The 20444-nt window shown below is 50.7% G+C and overlaps 1 protein-coding gene across 4 annotated transcripts; it reads left to right on the top strand.

Moving 5' to 3' along the window:
* The first annotated feature begins 547 nt into the window (after nucleotides 1-547).
* On the top strand, nucleotides 548-20187 carry PKM (pyruvate kinase M1/2). 4 transcript variants are annotated; one of them, XM_088172844.1, is made up of 12 exons: nucleotides 548-607; nucleotides 5695-5754; nucleotides 5968-6137; nucleotides 6505-6596; nucleotides 9435-9566; nucleotides 9762-9948; nucleotides 10745-11015; nucleotides 11266-11416; nucleotides 12691-12843; nucleotides 16457-16623; nucleotides 18671-18852; nucleotides 19409-20187. In XM_088172844.1, the coding sequence occupies exons 2-12, from the start codon at nucleotides 5714-5716 to the stop codon at nucleotides 19513-19515; spliced, it is 1653 nt and encodes a 550-aa protein (XP_088028970.1). In that variant the 5' UTR covers nucleotides 548-607; nucleotides 5695-5713; the 3' UTR covers nucleotides 19516-20187. The 4 variants fall into 4 exon arrangements, with proteins under 4 accessions (XP_088028970.1, XP_088028971.1, XP_014744750.1 ...); XM_088172845.1 differs by lacking the exon at nucleotides 16457-16623 and adding an exon at nucleotides 15857-16023; XM_014889264.2 differs by lacking the exon at nucleotides 5695-5754.
* Nucleotides 20188-20444: the final 257 nt, after the last annotated feature.

The raw sequence follows: 20444 nt of genomic DNA, 5'->3' as shown, positions 1-20444 counted from the left end.
ATCCCAGCACAATGTCCCCAGTGTCCCCAGTACTGCGTCCACGTGGCCTCACTACAGAGATTCTATATTGGTCCCCAGTGTCCCCATTGGAAGGTCTCAGGATCCTCCAGAGCACCCCAAAACACCAAGAGCTGCTGGTCCCCAGAGTGAGGGACCCCTGAGGTGTGAGCTGGAGGCTTGGTGTGAGCTGGATAGTCGGTGTGAGCTGGGGGTGTCGGGGTGAGTTGGGCGGGGTCAATGTGAATTGGAGGGCTCGGTGTAAGTTAGGTGCCGCGGCCCCTTTAAGAGCATCGCGCCGGGCCGCGGTCCCTTTAAGACGACGGCCACTCTCCGTCCGCGCGCGCGGTTGCTGCGCCACCCCCTCATTGGCCGGCTGGGCGCGTGCTGTGACTCAGCGCCTCCCCCTCGTGCTTTGCGCGTCCGCCCGTGAAAGTAGCCCCGGCGCCCCGCCCTTGTGGTCCCCGGCAGAGCGGGTGGCGGAGGGATCCGCGGGGGGCGGTGCTGCGGCAGGCCAGAATCACCTTGGCCGGGCGTGGGGGCGGTGTGCAGAGCGGCGGCGGCGCTCGGAGGGACTGGACGAGATCGCAGCGTGACTGAGCAGCGGCAGGTAACGGCGGCCTGAGGGGCAGCGAGCGGTGGGTCAAGCCACGCTAGTACCGCAGTTATCCCCATATTTCCACCGCCAGGAGACGGTTCCCCCCCGGGCGGCGGCTGAGGGGAAGGGGCACGCGCCCTTATGGGGCGGTTGCGGGGGGCTCGCGGTGCTGACCTCGTGCCTCCGGCGGCCCCGGCCCCACGTCCCCTCCTCTGTCTCCTCGAGCATCCCTCCGAGATCTCACAGCGGGGAACGCCCTTTCCGAGCATCCCCCCGTAACCCAGCCCTGGGAAACGCCCGCTCTGAGCATCCTTTCCGATCCCGCGCAGGGGAACGCCCGCTCCAAGCGTCTCCCCACGGCCCACACCGGGAAATGGCCGCTCCGAGCCCGGGGGGCTGCGGGAGTCCGGTCTGGGGTGCATGAATAAAGTGGGATATGCAGAGGGGGAGCCGCGCGTGTGCCCGGCGGCCGTGCCGGTCACCGGAGCGCGGGGCGCCGCTGTGGCTGCTGGCCGGGCAGTGCCGGAGGAGCTGCTGGGAGGCTGAGTCAGAGGCAGACGGAGTGAGGCGCTAGGCCGCTGCCCCCCCCGCCCCCCCGTGCCTGCACTCACGTAAGAGCCGGCAGTTCCCCGAAGGGCATCAGTTCAAATCAGCGTCCGGCTCACTGCACCCACCTCTGATGCTGCAGCCTCTTCCCGCCCCTCCCCGGGAAGAGAAGGCCCCTTCTGAATTAATCTTCTCCCATCATTGTGCCTGTTTAAACACGTCCCGTTGATTTGGACACTTTCTTGAACTGTGAAACACTTTCAAACGTGTTTAAACCCCCTTTGCAGATTAACCGGGGCATGAATAGCGCTTTTGTCGGCGGACAATAGCAACCTCCCGACTGTCTCCTCAGACCATTAAAAGCAGACAGCAATCTCTAAAAACCTGCTTTTGTTCTGATAAGGCACAAAAAAATCAATGTTTTATGGAGGCTTTTGTCATGTTAAAGTGTTAACTTTACTGCTGCTGCTCATCGTGACTTGCCTTGGCTCAAAGGTACGACGACAAAGAGGTTTTTCATTGCTCAGACACGTCCAGGGAGCTGTGCAATTAGAACTGCTTAATTAAAAAAAAAAAAAGCCAACACAAAAATCTGGAGGGTGTAATTTCATGTCTGAGATCCCCTTTATAGAGCAGAATTCTACCTTATATCAAGGAGTCCGATAGATTAATGGTGCCAGCAGGTTTCCAGCCCATCACCGGATTAAGCAGAAGGTTTTTGTGCGAGGCAGGAAACACTGCTGCGAGCCACGTGCTTGAACCGGGGACTTCTACCTGTGAGAGCTGCCTGAGAAACTTGCTTGCGCTAGTTAAAGATCTTAGAGAGTCTGCAGCAGCCTGCATTTTTTTTTTAATTATCCTTTATCCATCTAAAGCTAATATTAAAACCTTCATTTATTGCTGTTAGCCATAGGGATCCACCACCGGCCTTAATTCCCCTTCCACCCAACAAATTATAATTCAATTTGATGGGACCAAGACGTTTCCCAGGCCGGCTGGAGCACGTGCTTGGTCCTTTATCTCCTGCCTGGCCGTTGTTCTCCCGGGGGAAGATGGAGCCGCAGTGGATGGTGATGGATGGCACGTAGGGAATGGGGCTGCAGTACCGGGGCGCTGCCACGTGCAGCAATCTCCATCCTGGAGTGGGGATGCAGCACAGTGATCTACACTTCTGCCTAGCTAAATATGAAAAGAAAACCCCCAGGCTTTCTTTTATCGTGTAAAGCAGGTTTTTACAGCTTGCCTGAAGGCAGCCAGGTGCTTTTTGCCAAGTCTAAAGGCTCCTTGTCCTCTGCAAGGTTAAGCCTGTAGGTCTGTCCGACAAATACCCTCGAGATAAGTCTTTCTCGTCACCAAACATCCGATGCCTGCCACCTCCTCTTTATTTTTTTAGTTAAGCCTTCCAGGGAGGGCAGCTCAGCAAATGCCCAGCTGAGCCAGCAGCACATGGGGAAGGTGCCAGAGCCAGCCTGACCTTCCTGTTCCCCACTGCCAGATAGCTGGAGAGGCATCTCCAGCCGGCCTCTCCTCCCGTGGATCTGCAGCTCAGTACTGGGGAGAGCCAGCCAGGAACCGGTGGTGGCTCCTGGGTTCCATCCAGGCTTGCAGAAAAGGGGTGGAGTTTTGGGGTGGCCATTTTGTCCTTATGTAAGGGTGAGACACCACCTCTGGCACCAGTTGCCTGGCGGGAATGTGCTGTCCTCCCTCCCTGGGAGAGGGGATGCCAGGCCAGGGTAAAAACCTGCTTCTCTGCAGAGCTGCATTTCTCTGTTATTGAGTGCCTTTAGCTTCTGAAATGAGCAAAGCTGATGTTTTTCTAGGCTTCCTTTGGGAATCTGAAGGCCTGCCTGGTTTCATAACTCTGCCCTGAGCACTAACTCAAACCATTTCTGTCTCTGAGCAGGGAACACTGGGCATGAGCAGCCTTGTTCTGCAGCATCCATGAGGTTGTGTAAGTGAGGCTGACCTGTAAGTCAGCCTGGATCATCACCCCCCTGGGAGCCTCCTGGCTGGAATTCCTACAGGCAGTGACACAGCTCTGCTGCCTTGGCCTAGGGACAGCCCCTGCTGCAGTTCCTACTTCCCTGTTGCCAGTAACAGCAACGACTTGGCCCTGGGTGGGGATTGCTGCTCCTTCTCCTTTCTCCATCCCCAAGGGGCATATCCGGAGAAACCACGAATTTAGGCTTTCTCTCATGTGACCCATGGGATGAGCTGGCTGGAATTAGTCACCTGGCTACAGTAAAACCCAGTCCCGACCTCAGATGGCTCAGTCTGGAATATTCAGGAACTGGGGAGATACCAGACATCTTTGGGACACCCTGCCTGAGGCATGGGCAGGCCAAGTGATAGATTCGGGGATTTAATCCTTATTCCTAGAGGAATGAATTCAGGTTTGTTCAGTGCTGGAAACATTCAGGCATTTTAGGGAATTGCTCACCCCAACCTTCCTCACTCTGCCCAGACTGAGTGCTCCGTGTTTTCTGGTGTCCTTAAAGTCCTTGCTCCTCTGTTTGATGTTAAAAAAAGCAGAGTAGTGGGAAATGCCAGGCATTCCTGTTATAAATATGAGACTGGTCATTCCAGTAAAATTCAGTCGATGCCTTGTAAATGCACGGTGATGGAAGGCAGGAGGGAATATTAAAAAGACTCTTGGTGGTCGTGGGCACAGTGCTGTGGACAGATGGGTGTTTGGAATACTTTCTGGCTCCTGTGTTTCTGCTCTCGCCCCTGGACAAGGTCACTGTGTCTGCGGTTAATTTTTCTGAGCCCTCTGAGCTGCTGGAGAATCTTGTGAAGGGGATTCTGGCTGGGAAGTGACCTTTTCCTTTCTTTTTATAAAGACTTCAAGGGTGCTAAAATTATATTTGCAAGTGACTTGAGTGGATGGGGGATTTCCATGAGGCAGGGAAAATTCACTTGACTGTTTTTTATAAACTTCCAAGTCGTGCTCTGGCCGCAGTTTCCGGGTTGGGATACCGTTGTTCCGTGTTCCTCTTGTTCCTAGAAGCTGTGCAAACCTGATTCCTTGTGCGTGGAGGTGATTTCCCAGCAAAGGCTTTCTTTTTTTTTGCGTCTAGGGAAGTTGACGCTGCTCTGCAGGTGTCAGAGGGTGCAACAGCAAGTGTTAGAGGGCTGAAACACAGTGTTTTAGGACTGACCAGAGGGTTTTCCTATAATAATAAGACTTTGTTGGGCTTTTTATGTGGGCAGACCTTCTTGTAGTGACTCCAGTGAATCAGCAGCTTCTGGCAGGGCTGAGGGAAAAGAGGCTTTGCCAGGTCAAATTATGGTTTTTGCTGGCCTGGCTGCTCTGTGGCGCATGGCAGCGCGGTGAGGGTGAGTCAGGGCTGCCTGCGCGAGGATCTGCACGTACGTGAGGGAGGTCTGTGGAGCAGGGGAGGAGCATCGGGGCCAGGCAGCAGGGCTGCTCTGCCACCAGGATGGCACCGGGCAGCCGAGCAGGGCACGTTCTGCCCTTCACTGTGCTCAGTCCTGCCAGCTTTGACAGAATTTTTGGGTTTATTGGTACCTCTGTCTCAAAGTTGTATGTGCTGAGCGGGCTGGTGTGTGCCCCTCACAAAATTCTGCGGTTTTTTTGTGGGCTTTGTCTGCCTGGGGTGGGCAGAACAAAAGCCCAGTTGTGTTCCTCCTTTGTCCCAGCTTTTAGCTGAGCCCCAGCCCATATTTCTATAAGCACATCTTGGAGATGAAGGCAGCTCATGCCTGCTCTGAGTGTCACCCGTGTGCCCAGGGCCTGCAGTTTGAAGGTAAACCTATCTTTAAAGGCGAAATGAGTGATCTGCCCATGTCAATAGCCACCACCTTGCACCACTCTTACCAGAGGCTTTTGTAATGCTGGGATTTTAGCCTGGGCAGGTCCAAGAGACAAAGCTTTGAGCTGCCACTACTACTTGAGAACAAAATTATTGCAATTGGAAATGCCTGGGGCATCAGCACTGCTGTGTAATGAGTGTCCTCTGATCCCAGTGGACTGTTAAGCTTCAGCTCAGCTTCCTCTTTGAAGGGTAGTTTCCTGAAGAATAGGCTGGTCCTGCTTTTGGGGAGAATCTCTAGTCCAGAGGAGGCAAACAGCCTGAGTTCAGACAAGTTTTTTAATTCAAATGTTGAAAAATACTACCAGTTCTAAACCTTATGATAAATTTCTGGTGCTGTAGGTGAAGGGGAGTGTAGGGTGTGGGGGAGATCTGCAGCATCTTCAGTTGAAAAGGGACTTTGAGTGTATTAAATCTTCAGTCTTCACGTGTTCTCTGACAAAGTGTTGTTTTTAATCAACTCAAGTCTGCTTGCTTGTCCAGGCTTCAAAGACGGGGTTTAGGCTTATGTAGACTTTGCTGTGATTAGGTGCTCCTGGGCAGAAGGTGGTCTGTGTCTGGGCATGCTGCAGTCATGGCAGCACTGAGCTGCCCTGGTCCCAAGTGGGATGGGAAGTGCAGCTGGGGCCTGTAGGAGAAATGAGTGGAGAGCTGGGAGGGAGGAGGCAGAACCTCTGCCTGCGCACTCAAGTGCTTGAATTTTGTTGCGTTGTGTAGCTCCAAGGGAAGACTGGCAATGAAGAGAAGCTATGAAGGGAACATCTGCATAGAAGGCAGGTGAGCTTTGGGTGGTCCATGTGGGGGATGACATGGAAATAGAAACATGCCTTGCCTGTTAGGACTCTCAAATAGGAACATAAAGATAGTTTTACCCAGTAGCAGCTTTCTTGTTATCTCCATATTCATCACGTGGTTGTCTTGGTGTCTCTGCTTGATGGGTAAGTTGGTGTGGGTGATTCCCAAACCTGGCACCGCTTTCTTCCCTTCCAGACACAGGAATCAAGCGACCATGTCGAAGCACCACGATGCAGGGACTGCTTTCATCCAGACCCAGCAGCTGCACGCTGCCATGGCAGACACCTTCCTGGAGCACATGTGTCGTCTGGACATCGACTCGGAGCCGACCATTGCCAGAAACACCGGCATCATCTGCACCATTGGTAAGCCATTCCTCGACGGGAGAGAATTGCAGCTAGGAGCCCACGCCTTGGTGAAACTTATTAGGAAAATTGTGAGAGGGATCTGGCTTTCATCCCTTGCCAGGGCTGAACTTGTGTGGTGAAGGAACATGATTTCCCATGTTTGCCTAACCTGTGTTACTGCTGGGAGTGAATCCAGTATCCAGGGAAATGGGAATCACTTGAGTTCTGCTGCAGTCTGTGGGCAAGTTAAAACAATATTTGGTGCTGCAGCGCTGAGCAATGCTGTATCCATTTACATTTTCTCTTCCACATGAAACAGCCTGGTCTGTGTGGGTTACCTCATTATTTTTCTACAGTTAGTGTTCAGACTGTTTCTTCCTCCTAGGCCCGGCCTCCCGCTCTGTGGAGAAACTGAAGGAAATGATTAAATCTGGAATGAACGTGGCCCGCCTCAACTTTTCTCACGGCACCCATGAGGTAAGGGTGGGGTCTGAGCTGCTATGGCCCCTGTGTGTCTGCTGATCCTGTCCCTCAGCAGGAAGGGAAGTCCAGCTTCATCCAGACCATCCTTGGTGTGAGAAGGTCAAATAGCTGCTTTTGGGGGAAGCATGCTGGTTGAGCCTGTGTCACTGTTGATAACACTGAAGTGTATTTTCTGAGCCATTCTGAAAGCAGTTCAATTCCACACTGTACCCTGTAGCAGGGAGCCAGGTAACTGGCATTTGACACTGTGCCAATTGCTTGCCATTAAATCCTTCAGTTCTTCACTTCCTGCTGTTCCCAGAGCTGCTGCTTCCCGGTGAGCAGCAGAAGCTGAAAAGGCCTGTCCCTGTTTCGCTCCTCTGCGGGAGGTCACACTATCAGTTAATCTCACTTCTTGTTCCATTGCTGGGGATTTTGCAAGCAGGCAATCAATGAATTACCCTGATCAAAAGGCATCTGTTACTAGTGATTTGATGTAATTATTATGCCCAGTGGGAAAAATGGGCTCATGAGTTTTCTGGCTAACCAGCTGCTCCGGGTGCATTCTTGGCACTCTGGAAGGTCCCACCATGGAGCTTGGGACATGGTGTGGTCAGCTTAGAAGAATAAGGTCAAAGGAAATCAACACTCCATGACAGTCAAGCCCTTATTGCTATAAATAGCTGAGATTCTCAGTGAGACTGAAGGAGCTGAGGATCCCATTCTGCTGAGGAGTTGTTTTTTTTGGTTGGTTTTTTTTTTTTTTTTTTTGACCCTGGCTTTCAAAATGTCAGACGGTAGCAGCTGTAGGTGGCTTTACTTAGTGACTTATGAGCCTCGTGGTGTATAACAGCTTGGCCTCTCACCCTAGTGGCCTTTAATGGGCAGAGGGCAGTGTCAGGATCAAAAGAGCTGATACTTAACTGTGGGCAGCCATCAGACCTTGACTAACCACCCTGGGATAGTGTCAGTGTATGCCTTGCAGTTGGGAAATCATCGTGGAGGAAGAATAGTGTGGAGTAGCCGTGTCCCAGGAGTCAAATCCTTGCAGCTGGGTGGGTCTTGGGCCAGGTGACACATCAGGGAGTTGGTGGCCCGGCTGAAACTGGGATCTCACACCGTTATTGCTCAGTTGCTGTGGTCTGTGAACTTGGCTGAGGTCTTTCTGTTTTGTGTGAGATCTAATTGCACATTCCACACCAACAAAGCCGGCTCTGATGTGGCTGTCACTGCAGACTGTTAACCATCAGCCATATTGAGTCCTAAGTTTGTGTCCCCTCCTGGCTCCTCCAAAATACTCCAGTTTCCAGTGAAGCCCCAAAGAGTTTCCATCTGTCAAAAGTGCTTCAGTTCTCATGTCTACCCCAAAGCATTTACCAGGACCTGAGCTTTTAACAGAGGTGTTTTGGCACCCGCTGGCTCCCTTTTATGTAGAATAAAAATGGCTTTTACCTCCAGCTCTGCCTGCATTCCCGTTCTGCATGTGTAACTCTTCAGAAAGTCAGACTCCCTAGCAGCCGAGTTAGTCCTTGATATGAAACTAAAATGGAAAAATCCCAGATGATTTGGTTTAGATAAGTCTTGTAGCATTGTTGAGGCTTATTTTCTGCGCTGCATCCACCCCAGCTGCATTACCTGGAAGGGTCAGGGCCGTCTCAGTCCCAGCTTGCACACTCAGTCAATAAACTGACTCATTTTCCTGCTATAAAGAGTTATCAGCTGTTAGGTATTTCTGGCTCAGGGCACACATGTGAACTTTAGCATGGCTTTTTCCGGCCTCACCTTCCTGGTACTGGCTTATCTCCGAGATACCAAAGTTGGTGTGGAGGGTTCGTGTTGGGGTAGGTGAGTGGCATGAGGGAGCCACGTGTTCCAGGTAAGTCAGTTCAAACTCCATCAGTCCATATGGCACAGAGAAGAAAGGGTATGTCATGCCTACTACAGTCTGTCAAGAGTTACACAACTTTTGCTAGTTCTAAGTATTTAAGGTTATCTCTTAATGTTATTTAAACAAGTAAAGTAAACTGATTTGCTAGCTATCTATAGCACATTTGAGGAAGCTGGGATGGGTTTTGTGACAAAACTATCTTAAAACTGGCAGCATTTAGCAAAACGGTCTCGCAAACAAGATTTGGAAGCCAGGTATGCAGTACTGGAATATTGAACTGTCTGTGATTGCTTTGACTCTGGAAATAAACTGTAAATATTTACATGGATAACGTTTTTTTAGCAAATCCTTTATCTCTGGGAATTTTGGCCAAAGAGTGAAAAGCCTGTCCACCTGCAGGACTGGTAGTGGGTCAGGCTGGAAGTGTGTGGCAGCTAGCAGCATGGAGAGGCATCTTCCCTTGCTCTGATGGGAGGAGTACAGCCATGTGTGATATTGTGACATTCTTCTGCCATGAGGTCTCTTTCAATGCACACAGTTATCCAGCTGCTGGTGCTGTTAATATTCTGCTGTGTTGAATAGGCAGGTGTTCCAGGAAAGCTTTTGGAAAACTTACCCCTAAAGGCCTGTTGGTTGGTGAGCCACCTTCAATTGACAGATGTGTGTCCTCATGGAAAATCACTCCAGCCAGACCTTGGGGCTGTCTCCTTGAGTTGTCCTTCTGGAATTAGAGCTGAGGGAGCATCAGAGAACTTCCAGACTCACCTTCGTGGCAGGAAGGCCTTTGCATCCTTGCAGTCTGCTTTATTTTTGGAAGCTTTGTCTGGGTTAAATTTTGAAGGTAGAACTGAAACTGAGAGCAGAGCTGTCATCTTGGGCAGCCTCTAGGGTGCACAGGGATCTTTTCTGTAAGCAGCGGAGTAGAACCAGCTTTAACATTTCCATCTTTTTTCTTTTCTTGCCAGTATCATGAGGGCACAATCAAGAATGTGCGAGAAGCTACAGAGAGCTTTGCCTCTGATCCCATCACCTACAGACCTGTGGCTATTGCACTGGACACCAAGGGACCTGAAATCCGAACTGGACTCATTAAGGGAGTAAGTTGTGCTTTTTTTTTATCCCACTTTTTTCACCACATAGACCCAATACTGTATTAAGCCTGTGGCCATTTCCAAACAAAAAAAAAAATCACAGAAAACGAGGTAACAAACCACCTCCCAAAAGTTCTGACAAACTGCTGTGGACTGCGCTGTGGTGGTGTGCTGGTTTTTACTGGTTTTGTTGTCACACAGAGTGGCACAGCAGAAGTGGAGCTGAAGAAGGGCGCACAGCTCAAAGTGACCCTGGACGATGCCTTCATGGAGAAGTGCGATGAGAACACTCTCTGGCTGGACTACAAGAATCTCACCAAAGTTGTAGAAATTGGCAGCAAAATCTACGTGGATGATGGTCTGATTTCTTTGCTGGTTAAGGAGAAAGGTGGGTAACAGCCATTTCAGCTCTGCCTGTTTGGGCTTTTCTTAGCACATACTTGTGCTTTCCTTCTAGTAACCCTTTCTTAGCTTGCAGTTGTGTGTTAAAGAAAGGAGAATGTGATTCTTGATGGTGTAGTGAGACTTTGAGCTAAATTTCTATCTCAAGTGTAGGAACTTTCCAAAAACTAACTTCAGCTGGGTTTCACTGGGCTCGCATCTAAACTTAAAGGGGGAAAATGTGGTAGGGCCATACTGCTGGCTCATGATCAGCCAGGTTAATTCATGCTCTTAAAGCAAGATATAACTGGTTTTACACCACAGGCCCTGGGTTTTGTAGTTAGAGACAGAACTAGTTTTAACTGGTAGTGTAGAGGCAGGGTTACTTCATGATACTCTCTTTATAGTGCTGTGTAAACTGCTCTAGTCTCAAGCCTCTTATCTGTGAGCATGTAGGGAGTAGGAGGTGAGGCTTTGGGGGTGCTCAGTTTGCTATTCTGTGTGCAAAACTGCAACCTACTAGCTCTTCTTGGGGGAGGGAATCCCAATGTCCTGCAGGCAACAGCTGATATCTTATCCAGGAACAGCCTAGAAGTTGTTTTAGACCAATCTATCGTGTTTCCAAGGGTAAACTGCAAGCTTGTGTGATACAGAAATGCTCTGAAGAGATGGGATGTGGTTTGTTTTTTTTTTTTTATTGCGTGTGCTGCTGTTGGCACTGCAGTTCCCAGGCAGGGAGGTGGTGGGGGAGCTGGTAGCAGGAGCTGTCCTGTAAATACTGACCATGGGAACACATGTTTCAGGGAAGGACTATGTCATGACGGAGATCGAGAACGGTGGCATGCTCGGCAGCAAGAAGGGCGTGAACCTGCCCGGGGCTGCCGTCGACCTGCCCGCTGTCTCTGAAAAGGACATTCAGGACCTAAAATTCGGTGTGGAGCAGAACGTGGATATGGTGTTTGCTTCCTTCATCCGCAAGGCTGCTGATGTCCACGCTGTCAGGAAGGTGCTGGGAGAAAAGGGAAAGAACATCAAGATCATCAGCAAGATCGAGAACCACGAGGGTGTGCGCAGGTGAGCTTTGTGCAGGGGATGCTTTGAGTTTGTCGTACTGAAATGAAGCAACTCCTTTTTGTGACTTCAGGAGCTTTGTGTAGCACTGAATATGTGCTGTGCCTTGCTTCTGGTTTTCTTCCTGCTTCCTTGGCACTGCAGAAGCCCAAACAGCCCATGACAAGCATATGTGCTCCTTTCAGAGGAGGACAGACAGATGGGAAGGTGCTTTGCAGAACAAATGGGATAACAGCTCTTCTCTTGCTGTCAGGTTTGATGAGATCATGGAGGCCAGCGATGGCATTATGGTGGCCCGTGGTGACCTGGGAATCGAGATCCCAGCTGAAAAAGTCTTCCTCGCCCAGAAGATGATGATTGGGCGCTGCAACAGGGCTGGCAAACCCATCATCTGTGCCACTCAGGTACTGGAGGTGTCCCCTTTGGCTCTTCACTGCCAGAGTCTGGCCGGGAGGGAATGTTGGGGGCAGCTATGGGTTGATGGCATTGGTTAAAGACTGAGATGCAGAGAGGTTTTGCTTATAGCTGGAAAGCTTATATTTAGGCATTTCTGTGTTTGGGGTCTTTTCCAGTTAGATTATAGGACCTCCTGCTAAAGGTTATACATCTCAAAACATCAGCTTTTGGGGCCAAGCTTGCAAATCCATAGGAAAAAAGGCACATGCTTTTCCTTGGCATCTTGTGGCAGCAGTCTCTGTCTGACAGGGAAAATTTGCTGGGGTTCCCAGGTATCTTAGAAAATGTACCCACACTGCAGCTTCAGAAGGAACTGAGTAAAGGATCCCTTTCCTTTTTCTAGGGGTGGTAGGGATCGTGTGCACAGTCTTAGAGCACTAGGAAGACTGGTTTCCTGGCTGTCCTTGCTCTGCACAGAGTCTGTGGAAGTGAAGACTGTCTTTAGACAGTAGTCATTAAACAAGGTTCTGGATTTACAGTGGCATATGCTCCTTCTTCCTTTACTGCTACAGAAATGCAGTTGAAACACAGCCTCAGGCAATGTCCCACGGGTGAAGCAAATGATGTTTAAACAAGTGGTGAACTCCAGCTGGGGGGAGATGAGCACCTGAGGAAGACAGGAGAGCTAGCCAGACTTGGGGTATGGAAAGGGATTAGGAAGTACTAACCTCATGGAAAGCTGTCTTGTTTTCCACTCAAAAAAGTGGAGATGCTTAAAAAGCTGATGGGAGTTAACTGTTCTGAGTTTACTACCCTGTACATATTGTTGAAAGCATTTAAAATCTTGTGTTGGGAGAATGTGACTTAATTGGTGCAGACCCTGCTCTTTATGATTTCTAGATTATAAAATTCCCAAATTTTAGAATGTATGACTGGACTTGAGCTTTCCATAAATACATTTAATGCCACACTCGGCTCTAAAGAGCTCTGAGTTCCTTGGACCAAGTCTCTTGCTGAGAGGTTGAAGTGGAAAGTTGGAGTATTTTGTCTGGGATGTTGTGTGGCTTAAATATCCCTGGAAAAAGGAGTAAATGTGGAATAGGTCTAAAATGGAATGCGTTGTTTTCCTTACTGGTGGAGGCTGGTTTAGGGACCAGACCCCCTCTGTTTCACACTTATGGAGAACTCCTGGAGTCCTTAGGTTGCATCCCACTTTGTATCCAGACCATAAAGGAGTGTTGAAGTGCAGTGTGTAGATCTCTGTGGGTTTGTTCTCTCCCAGATGCTGGAAAGCATGATCAAGAAGCCTCGCCCGACACGTGCTGAGGGCAGCGATGTCGCCAACGCTGTCCTGGACGGAGCAGACTGCATCATGCTGTCCGGGGAGACAGCCAAGGGAGACTATCCCCTCGAGGCTGTGCGCATGCAGCACGCTGTGAGTACTGCCCCGCCCAGCTGGGGACAGGGACATCACCTCAGCTGGCCACTCCAAGGCCTAAATGGACCCAGCTGCCTAAAATAGCCTTTCCTTTAGTCACTTGATTTCTTTACTCACTCTGCTATGGGTGATTTTTTTTTTTTTTTTTTTAAACAAACATGGTCCTGAGGGCCTGGCATCTCCCTTTGTGTGCTCCAAACTTGCCAAACGGAGTTGAGAGCTGCTCTGCATGCTGAGATATAAAACTTCCTTTTTTTTTTTTTTTTTTCCCTGTTACCTCAATAGAAATTTAATCCAATGTCTATTGCAGTGGCATATTAAATGCCTTAAACTTCTGCCGGGTCAAGGAGCTGCTTTAAGCAGTTTATCTATAGATAATGAAAGGCTTTGGCTCAGTCCTGCATGGGAGGGAGTGGGGAGGCTCCTGGGGATGATTTACAGCAGTGTTGCATTCAGCACCTGCTGTATGCTGGGGGGCTTGTTGCATGAGTATTGACAGCACCATATTTTTACATGCCTGAACTGCCAGAAACCTCTGCTCTGCTTCAAGCTCATGTTTCAGTTGATAAAAGCCTGATGTCAAGTACCTGTGAGCGTTGCTGCTCCCCAGTTACCAGTGCTGTGAATCACAACGGTGGTAACTCACAAGTTCTAACTCTCACCAATTTTATTTGGAATTCAGGTTCTATAGGCTATTCAACTCGGCCAGTGTTGGTTTGCAGTGTGTTACCTAAACATCTTTTACCTCAATATGGAGTGGTGTTTTTTGCATGAGGCAAATGCAAAATACATTCACTGGGTAGTGGTGCTCCTTTACAGGCCAAATGCTAACAGTGCACCTTAAAGCTTCTCCCTCCTTTTCCCCTAAATCACGATTTACTGCCTACCAAGACTTGGGAACTTGCTGCAGTAAACCTTACACCTGGGTTTCCATTATGGCATTAATTCTTTGGTCTGGGCAGGTTGTGTTGTACCTGTAGCCTGATTTGAGGATCTGTTGCATGTGCTTCCTTCTTCGTACAGACCCCTGGGCATGGTGTTCATTCCACCAGGACCCCTGTACAAGCACTGGAGGCTTTAACATTGTGCAGAAATTTAAATACAGATTGACTAAATGTAAGATGTTCCAGGCAGCAAGGTGCCAACTCTTATGGTACAAGCACATGCCAGTACAGTGAGGATCTTTCATCTGAGTTAATTCACTTGTTGTTAGTCAGCAACAATGTCCTGAGTAACCATGGTCTGGGGATCTGCAGCATGGCTGGAGCAGGTGGATGTTACCATCTGAAGTAGCAGTAGCAAATTTCCAAATACGGGGCAGGCTGATTGCTGTAGGTGGTAGTGGGCATCCTTCCCATTCCACTCCAGGATCCACACTTCTGCCTGACCATGCTATGCTGCCCGATGGAACCAAGTTTTAAACAACCTCTCAGTTTTCCTTTCTCCCACCCTCCCTGCTATCTCCACCCATGCACCAACTGGAAACCCTCTATAGCTGTTCCTGTCTGAGCAGATCCAACTGTGGGGTGAAATTAAGGATTGCTGAGCCCCTCTGCAGCTGCTGTCAAAGCAGACACCTGTATTCCCACGTTCCATTACACGTGGAGAGTGCAGACTTCTCTCTAAAATCAGGTTTGCTCTCTGTGTTAAATGGAGCTGCTGCCTTTTTACCAGGAGCTGAAAATAAACTGCCAGGCTTCCAGCTCCTGCATTTGGAGTAAGTGTTGTGATGCAAATACTCTCCTTTTATCTAAATCCAGAAGTAACAATATGCTTTAGGACAAGTTGGCACTGGCCTGCTGTTCCGGCCTGCTGCCTGTGTCCTGTTATTTTTAGAACTAAGATACTTAACTACTTTGGCTTAAACTGATAACTGTGCAAGGGATAATTCCCAGCATCACGTAAAATAATTAACACTCGAGTAGCAAAATTCTGATTTTTCTAACTCCAGAGCTTTCACTATAATGGCGCATCAGTCTCTAATTTAACATGAACTTGTCATGCTTTGTGTAGTGCCTGCTCACTTTGTGGCATAACTGGGTGAAGTTGTCCTTAAGAAGATCATGAACCTTTGCATGTTTTTCTAGTCTCTGCAAGCCTTCTTTATCGGGTTGTCAGGCCATCTCAGATGATTAAATGTGCTGATTCCTAGGATTCTGAGATGAACAGGTTGCTGAACCTGTTGCCAATGCTCAGCCAGAACACAAAGCCTTTAGTTGTGCCTCTGTCCCTCTCATCTCTCCACATCTGGCACTGTACAAACACCCCAGCATCCACATTGTGCCAACCCTATAAGGAAGACTTGCTCCTGTTTATTTCCCTATTACCAAAAGGAAGCTGGTATCCCACTTGGATGTGAAGCTTTATTGACTCTCAAGTTAAACTAAGTCTTTATTGACTCTCAAACGAAATCTTTATTTGCTCTCAAGATAAGCCAAATCTTCATTGACTCTGAAGTTAAACTAAATGTAACAAGGCTGAGAGAACAGACTCCCACCTTCAGGGAGTGTTGCTTGCATGTTGGCTCCATGAGAATTCTTCCAGCAGCACTCTGTGGTGTTGGGAGCCTAGGAAAGGAATTCAGAGGTTCTGGAATCTCTTGCAGAATTGCAAGCAGGACCATGGACAGGCAGGTAGGTGGCATAAGAGTCTCTCAAGGAAGTCATAAGCAGCCATGACAAAGCATAGTCTGGCTCTGAACTGGCTTGTTCTGGTCCTTGAAGAGTAATTTATGTTTGCCTGCTCTGCTGGAGCTCCCAAATAGAACAAAAATGCCATGTTTGGAATGCCTGCCCGGTGACTGTGGCCTGCCAGTCCCGTGGTGTGGTGAATCTTAGTCTGGGCTGCATTTAGTAAAGTCAAAACCTGAGAGACAGAAAGCTTCACAGCTTCATCTTGCATGCATTACTGTGATAATTAAGCAAGTTAACGTGATCTCATTTTCCTCTGGTGTATGTTTCCTTCTTTTCTTTCCTCTGTTCTCCTCCTTCCCTCCCACTCGGGCCTGCAGATCGCCCGCGAGGCTGAGGCTGCAATGTTTCATCGTCAGCTGTTCGAAGAAATTTTACGCCTCAATGTTAACAACAGGGACCCTGCCGATGCCATGGCAGCGGGCGCGGTGGAGGCCTCTTTTAAGTGCTTAGCTGCAGCCCTGCTAGTCCTGACAGAGTCCGGCAGGTAGGGCTCAGAGAGGGGCTTGGGCCAGCCCTTGCTGTGGCAAAACACGCTGCACTCTAACACTGCAGTCTTTGGCCAGCTGCTTGCTGCCCGTGCCAACAGTGTGTAACCGCTGCCATGTGAGCTGACCCTGTGCCAGGGAGGGACCCCAGCAGGCAAGAGCAGAGGGAGAGTGCCTGGCAGTTGGCATGAGTGTCACCTGAGTGTGGGCTTGACAGGGCGAGGTGCCACCGTTCCAAAAAGAACCTTTGGGAGTCAAATGGTTCCTCTGCAGGGATGTGCTATTGGGGTGAGCTTAGTCTAGGCTCGCTGATTAATGACGTGTCAAAGGCTGGCAGTATGGATGTGGCACCCTGTGCTGGAGCACCTCGCCCTGCCCTGTGCCCGAGTGCCTGCCGTGAGTGTTGTCTCCGAACGCATGTTGCTCTTGTAGATTGCCCGGGAGGCCGAAGCCGCCATCTTTCACAGGCAGTTGTTTGAGGAACTGCGTCGTCTGACCCCCCTCAACTGCGACCCCACCGAGGCCGCTGCTGTGGGCGCTGTGGAAGCGTCCTTCAAGTGCTGCAGCGGGGCCATTATTGTCCTCACCAAGTCTGGAAGGTAGGAGGGGACAGGTGCCCCCAGGTCAAGCCTGCTGTGGACAGGGTGGGGGAAGGAGAATTCCAAAAACATGGCTTTGAGAGACCAGTGGAGTCAGGTTCTGGCAGTGCCTGCAGTGCTGGCTCCTTGGGAGATGGACACACATCCCTACGCTCTGAGTCCTCGGCCTGCCTCTGCCAGCGTGGCACCAGCTCCGAGCCCAGCCTCCCCTCACCGCTGCAAGTGGCAGTGGCACCAGCTGGAAGAGCCAAGGGAAAATAAGCGTTGCAGCTTCAATTCAAACTTCTTGGCAAGAAATCATCAATGTAACAGTGAGACAGAAGTTCAGTGGATGCAGAATCTTTTTAGAATTTTTTTTTTAATCAAGGCTTTGGCCTTTCATAGCAGCATCCAAATGATTGGTCCCTTGCTGGACTTTGCAGTCATCAGCCCTCCTTGCCTGAGCCCAAGGGGCAAAGAGGGATTGCACAGCCTGGGATTGGTAGGCAGGAAAATGGAAAGTGTTGGAAGCATCCTCTTCCAGGATTCCTTGTGCCTGCCTGCAGGTAATCTCTGCACAGACAGGCATCTGGCAGACACCAGGTAAGCTCAGTGGCTGCAGGTGAAATGTGCTGGAGCAGTGTAGTTTGGGATTTCTGTCCAGCCATGGTGACAGCTGCCAAGCAGAGAGTTGTTCTTCCAGTTGTGGAATGGGAGCTGGAGCCTCATGGATCAGCTCTTCCATCTAGAGGAACTGGGCTGCCTGCTCCCTAAGCACGTCCGACCATAAGTCTCAAGACTGCTTTCTGGAAGGAAATCAGAATTTCTCACACTGGATTCACACCAAAACAGTAGTGCAGCAGCAGAGATGTGCTTGTGTATGCTGGGCACCACCTACCTGAAGATGTGGACCATCAGTGAAACCTTCACCAAAATGTGCAGCTTAAAATTATTTTGAACAGAAAATGACTTTCTGCAGAGATGAGGAGGGATCTATAAGCACCGAGTTCTGGGTAGCCTCGTGCTTCTAATGTTTCTTTGCCAAATGTTCCAGCCGTAACGCTTGACCTTTTTAAAGAGGTTTGAACTCTGATATTTGAGTATTTTTAGCTGTGGATTTGGTTAACTCTTGTAAGTACCTGAGTCTCGTGGATCTGTGGCTTGGACAGTGTGGGAAAGATTTGTCAGAGGGCTGGCATGTGTGGTTGGGTGCTTTGAGCAGTCTGCTGGCCCCTGCTTTGAGCAGCAAACTTTGTGTCTGAGTGTGGCTATGCTTGGCTCCACTAAATGAGGCTGCAAAAGCAAGTGGAGACACCAGCATGTCCGTTGGAAAGGTGGAGCTGCAGTTGCCACAGCCTTGCAGTTTGAATCTGTCTGTTTGCAGATGCTTTCCCTCAGCAGTGCTCAGAGAAAGGAAAGCTGTAGCCTAGTCCCCACCTGGACTGTGCTGCTGCTATGTTATAAGGCATTTTAAAGACTTTGTGCCCAACTTCCCAATATAAATTTTGGCCTCTGTTGCATTTGCTTCCCATGGGGTGCAGGAGCAGAGCTCTGTGTGGAAGAACTGGCCTGTTTGCTGGCTGGGAGGCAGATGGCTTCCTTGTTGGCATGCTTTGGGCAGTGCTGCTGGCACCAGCTATTTCCACCCTGAAAACCAGGAGCTCCTCAAAACAAGGAACTTTCAGGCACCCCTGTTGAGATGCCAAGGCCTGCTTGCAGAGGCCAGAATAAATGGCACCTTGCCACCCTAACATAGCAACAGAGACAAGTAAAGGCTTGTTTGGGGACCAAAACACCCTGATGGCACTTGCTGAACCGGGAGGTGAGGAGATTTTGGTAGTGGCCAGTGGTAGTCTGCCCAGTTGCCTGACTGGGAGTCCAGCAGAGCATCAAGCTGGTTGGTGAGTGGCTCTTGTGGAGACTGGTCACATCCCCCCAGGGGTTTTAGGGAGTGCTTGTGGCTGACAGACAGACCTTGGGGCTGCTGTTCTCCCACAGGCCGTTCCCAGGTGTCCTCTGGAGTCTGTGCTGGCTGTGTGGAGCCCTACCGTGGCTGTTTTCCCTGCAGGTCGGCACACCTGGTGTCACGGTACCGCCCACGGGCCCCCATCATTGCCATCACCCGCAATGAGCAGACGGCGCGCCAGGCCCACCTGTACCGCGGCATCTTCCCCGTGCTCTGCAAAGACCCTGCCCAGGATGCCTGGGCTGAGGACGTGGACCTGCGTGTCACCCTGGGCATGAATGTCGGTGAGTGGCACCACTCCCCCTCCCCTGGGACATGGCTCTGGTGAGACGTGGTGGCCCCGAGCACCTAGGTGGTACTGGCGATGAGAAAAGAGGAACTGGCCGCCTGTATGGTAACTGGATCCGGATAGGAAACGGATGGTGATTGCATGAGCAGAACCACATCCGATTGGGAAATGGGGTGGTGGGTTCGGCACTGCTGCCTTTAAGGAGTTTCCAACAGAAGACCAGGTTGGTTTATGGTGGTGAGTGATGAATCTGTGACACTCGCCACTCCTGAGGGACAAGGCAAGCCTGGAGTGGGGTTGACTGTCCTTCACCCCCTCCAAATCCTGTGCTGTGGAATTTCGAGCTCTGTTGCAGAGAACTCCAGAGCAGAGACAAAGGGTGTCAGATGGGTGGGCAGCAGGAAGGTGGGGTTTTGATACCCTCCTGTAGCCACGACTGCCATGGCACAGGCAGCCTTGGTGACTTGGGGAGCGGGTGATGAAAACTGCTGCCCCATGGCAAAGAGAGACAGGGTGGGACTGGGCTCTGATGCCTCCTTCTTCTCTCCTAGGCAAAGCTCGAGGATTCTTCAAGAGCGGCGACCTGGTGATCGTGCTGACGGGCTGGCGCCCTGGCTCTGGCTACACCAACACCATGCGTGTGGTGCCCGTACCCTGAGCGCCTACTGGGCCTTCCCTCCCCTGCCCCCCACCCCCCCACCCCACTGCTCTGTCTCCCCTTGCAGTAGACCAGCCATCGCTTGCGCTGTTCTCCTTGTCCCTAGAGTGGATGTAGGTTGCTAAACACCACCCAGTGCAGCAGCAGCAGGGGCAAGAGACCTTAAATCACTAAAAAAAAAATATACTTGAAGTGTTTAGTTTTTTAAAAAACCTCTCCCTGTAGTTAAAGTCCTGCCTTGATGTCTGTAGGAGTCAGCATAGGAGGTTCCTGCGTGCTGCTGGGACTCCTCTTTCCTGGTGACTGTCTTCAGAGTGTGAAATGTCCCTTTCCCTGGCCCTGCTGTGGGGTTTTGGGGAGGGGACAGGCAATGTGTGGTCAACGGTTCTGCTGGACTCTTCCTTGCTGGAGGCAAGCTGCTACTCCCCCCTCCTGTATGGCCACATGCCTCCCCAGACCCAAGGCAGATCCAGCCTTTCTCAGCTGCTTGTTTTGGGGATGAGGGCAGGGGAAGGGTGTTGCACAGAGCTTCCCGTGCTCCCCTCGCAGCGTTGTCTCCGGTGTTAGTCGTGTCCCCCCCACCACCCCAGAGCCCCCCCCTCACCCAGCACTCTGATGGGCCCTGGGGTGGGAGAGCACAACTGTCCATCAATAAAGAGAAGCTGAAGCACCTGCCGGGCTGAGCTGCTCCTTGTGGGTTGGTGAGGGGGGTCTGCAGGGGTCAGGGGAGAGCTGGTGGAGAACGGCTACAGGAGCTGGGGAGGTCTGCAAGGGTGGGGAAGTGCTGTAGGGTTGGGGGTGGGAAGGAGTTGAAGGAGTCTGCAGGGCTTGGGGTGTCTGGTCTGGGATCGGGTGTGGGGGTCTGCAGGGCTTGGGGGCAGCTGCTGCAGTTTTGAGGGCGTGTGCCAGTGGAGGAGGTTACGAGGGTT

The sequence above is a fragment of the Sturnus vulgaris genome, chromosome 13 (genome assembly GCF_052056855.1).
Source record: "Sturnus vulgaris isolate bStuVul1 chromosome 13, bStuVul1.hap1, whole genome shotgun sequence".
In the NCBI taxonomy this organism is placed as follows: domain Eukaryota; kingdom Metazoa; phylum Chordata; class Aves; order Passeriformes; family Sturnidae; genus Sturnus; species Sturnus vulgaris.
Note: the sequence above shows the minus strand (reverse complement) of the source record. Positions and strands in the feature narration are given on the sequence as shown.

Excerpts from the sequence above, each read along its gene's own strand:
- PKM (XM_088172844.1), top strand. The coding sequence starts at position 5,714 with ATGAAGAGAAGCTATGAAGGGAACATCTGCATAGAAGGCAG. Across the intron at positions 11,016-11,265 it reads AACCACGAGGGTGTGCGCAG|GTTTGATGAGATCATGGAGG; the intron begins GTGAGCTTTGTG and ends TCTTGCTGTCAG. Across the intron at positions 16,624-18,670 it reads GTCCTCACCAAGTCTGGAAG|GTCGGCACACCTGGTGTCAC; the intron begins GTAGGAGGGGAC and ends TTTTCCCTGCAG.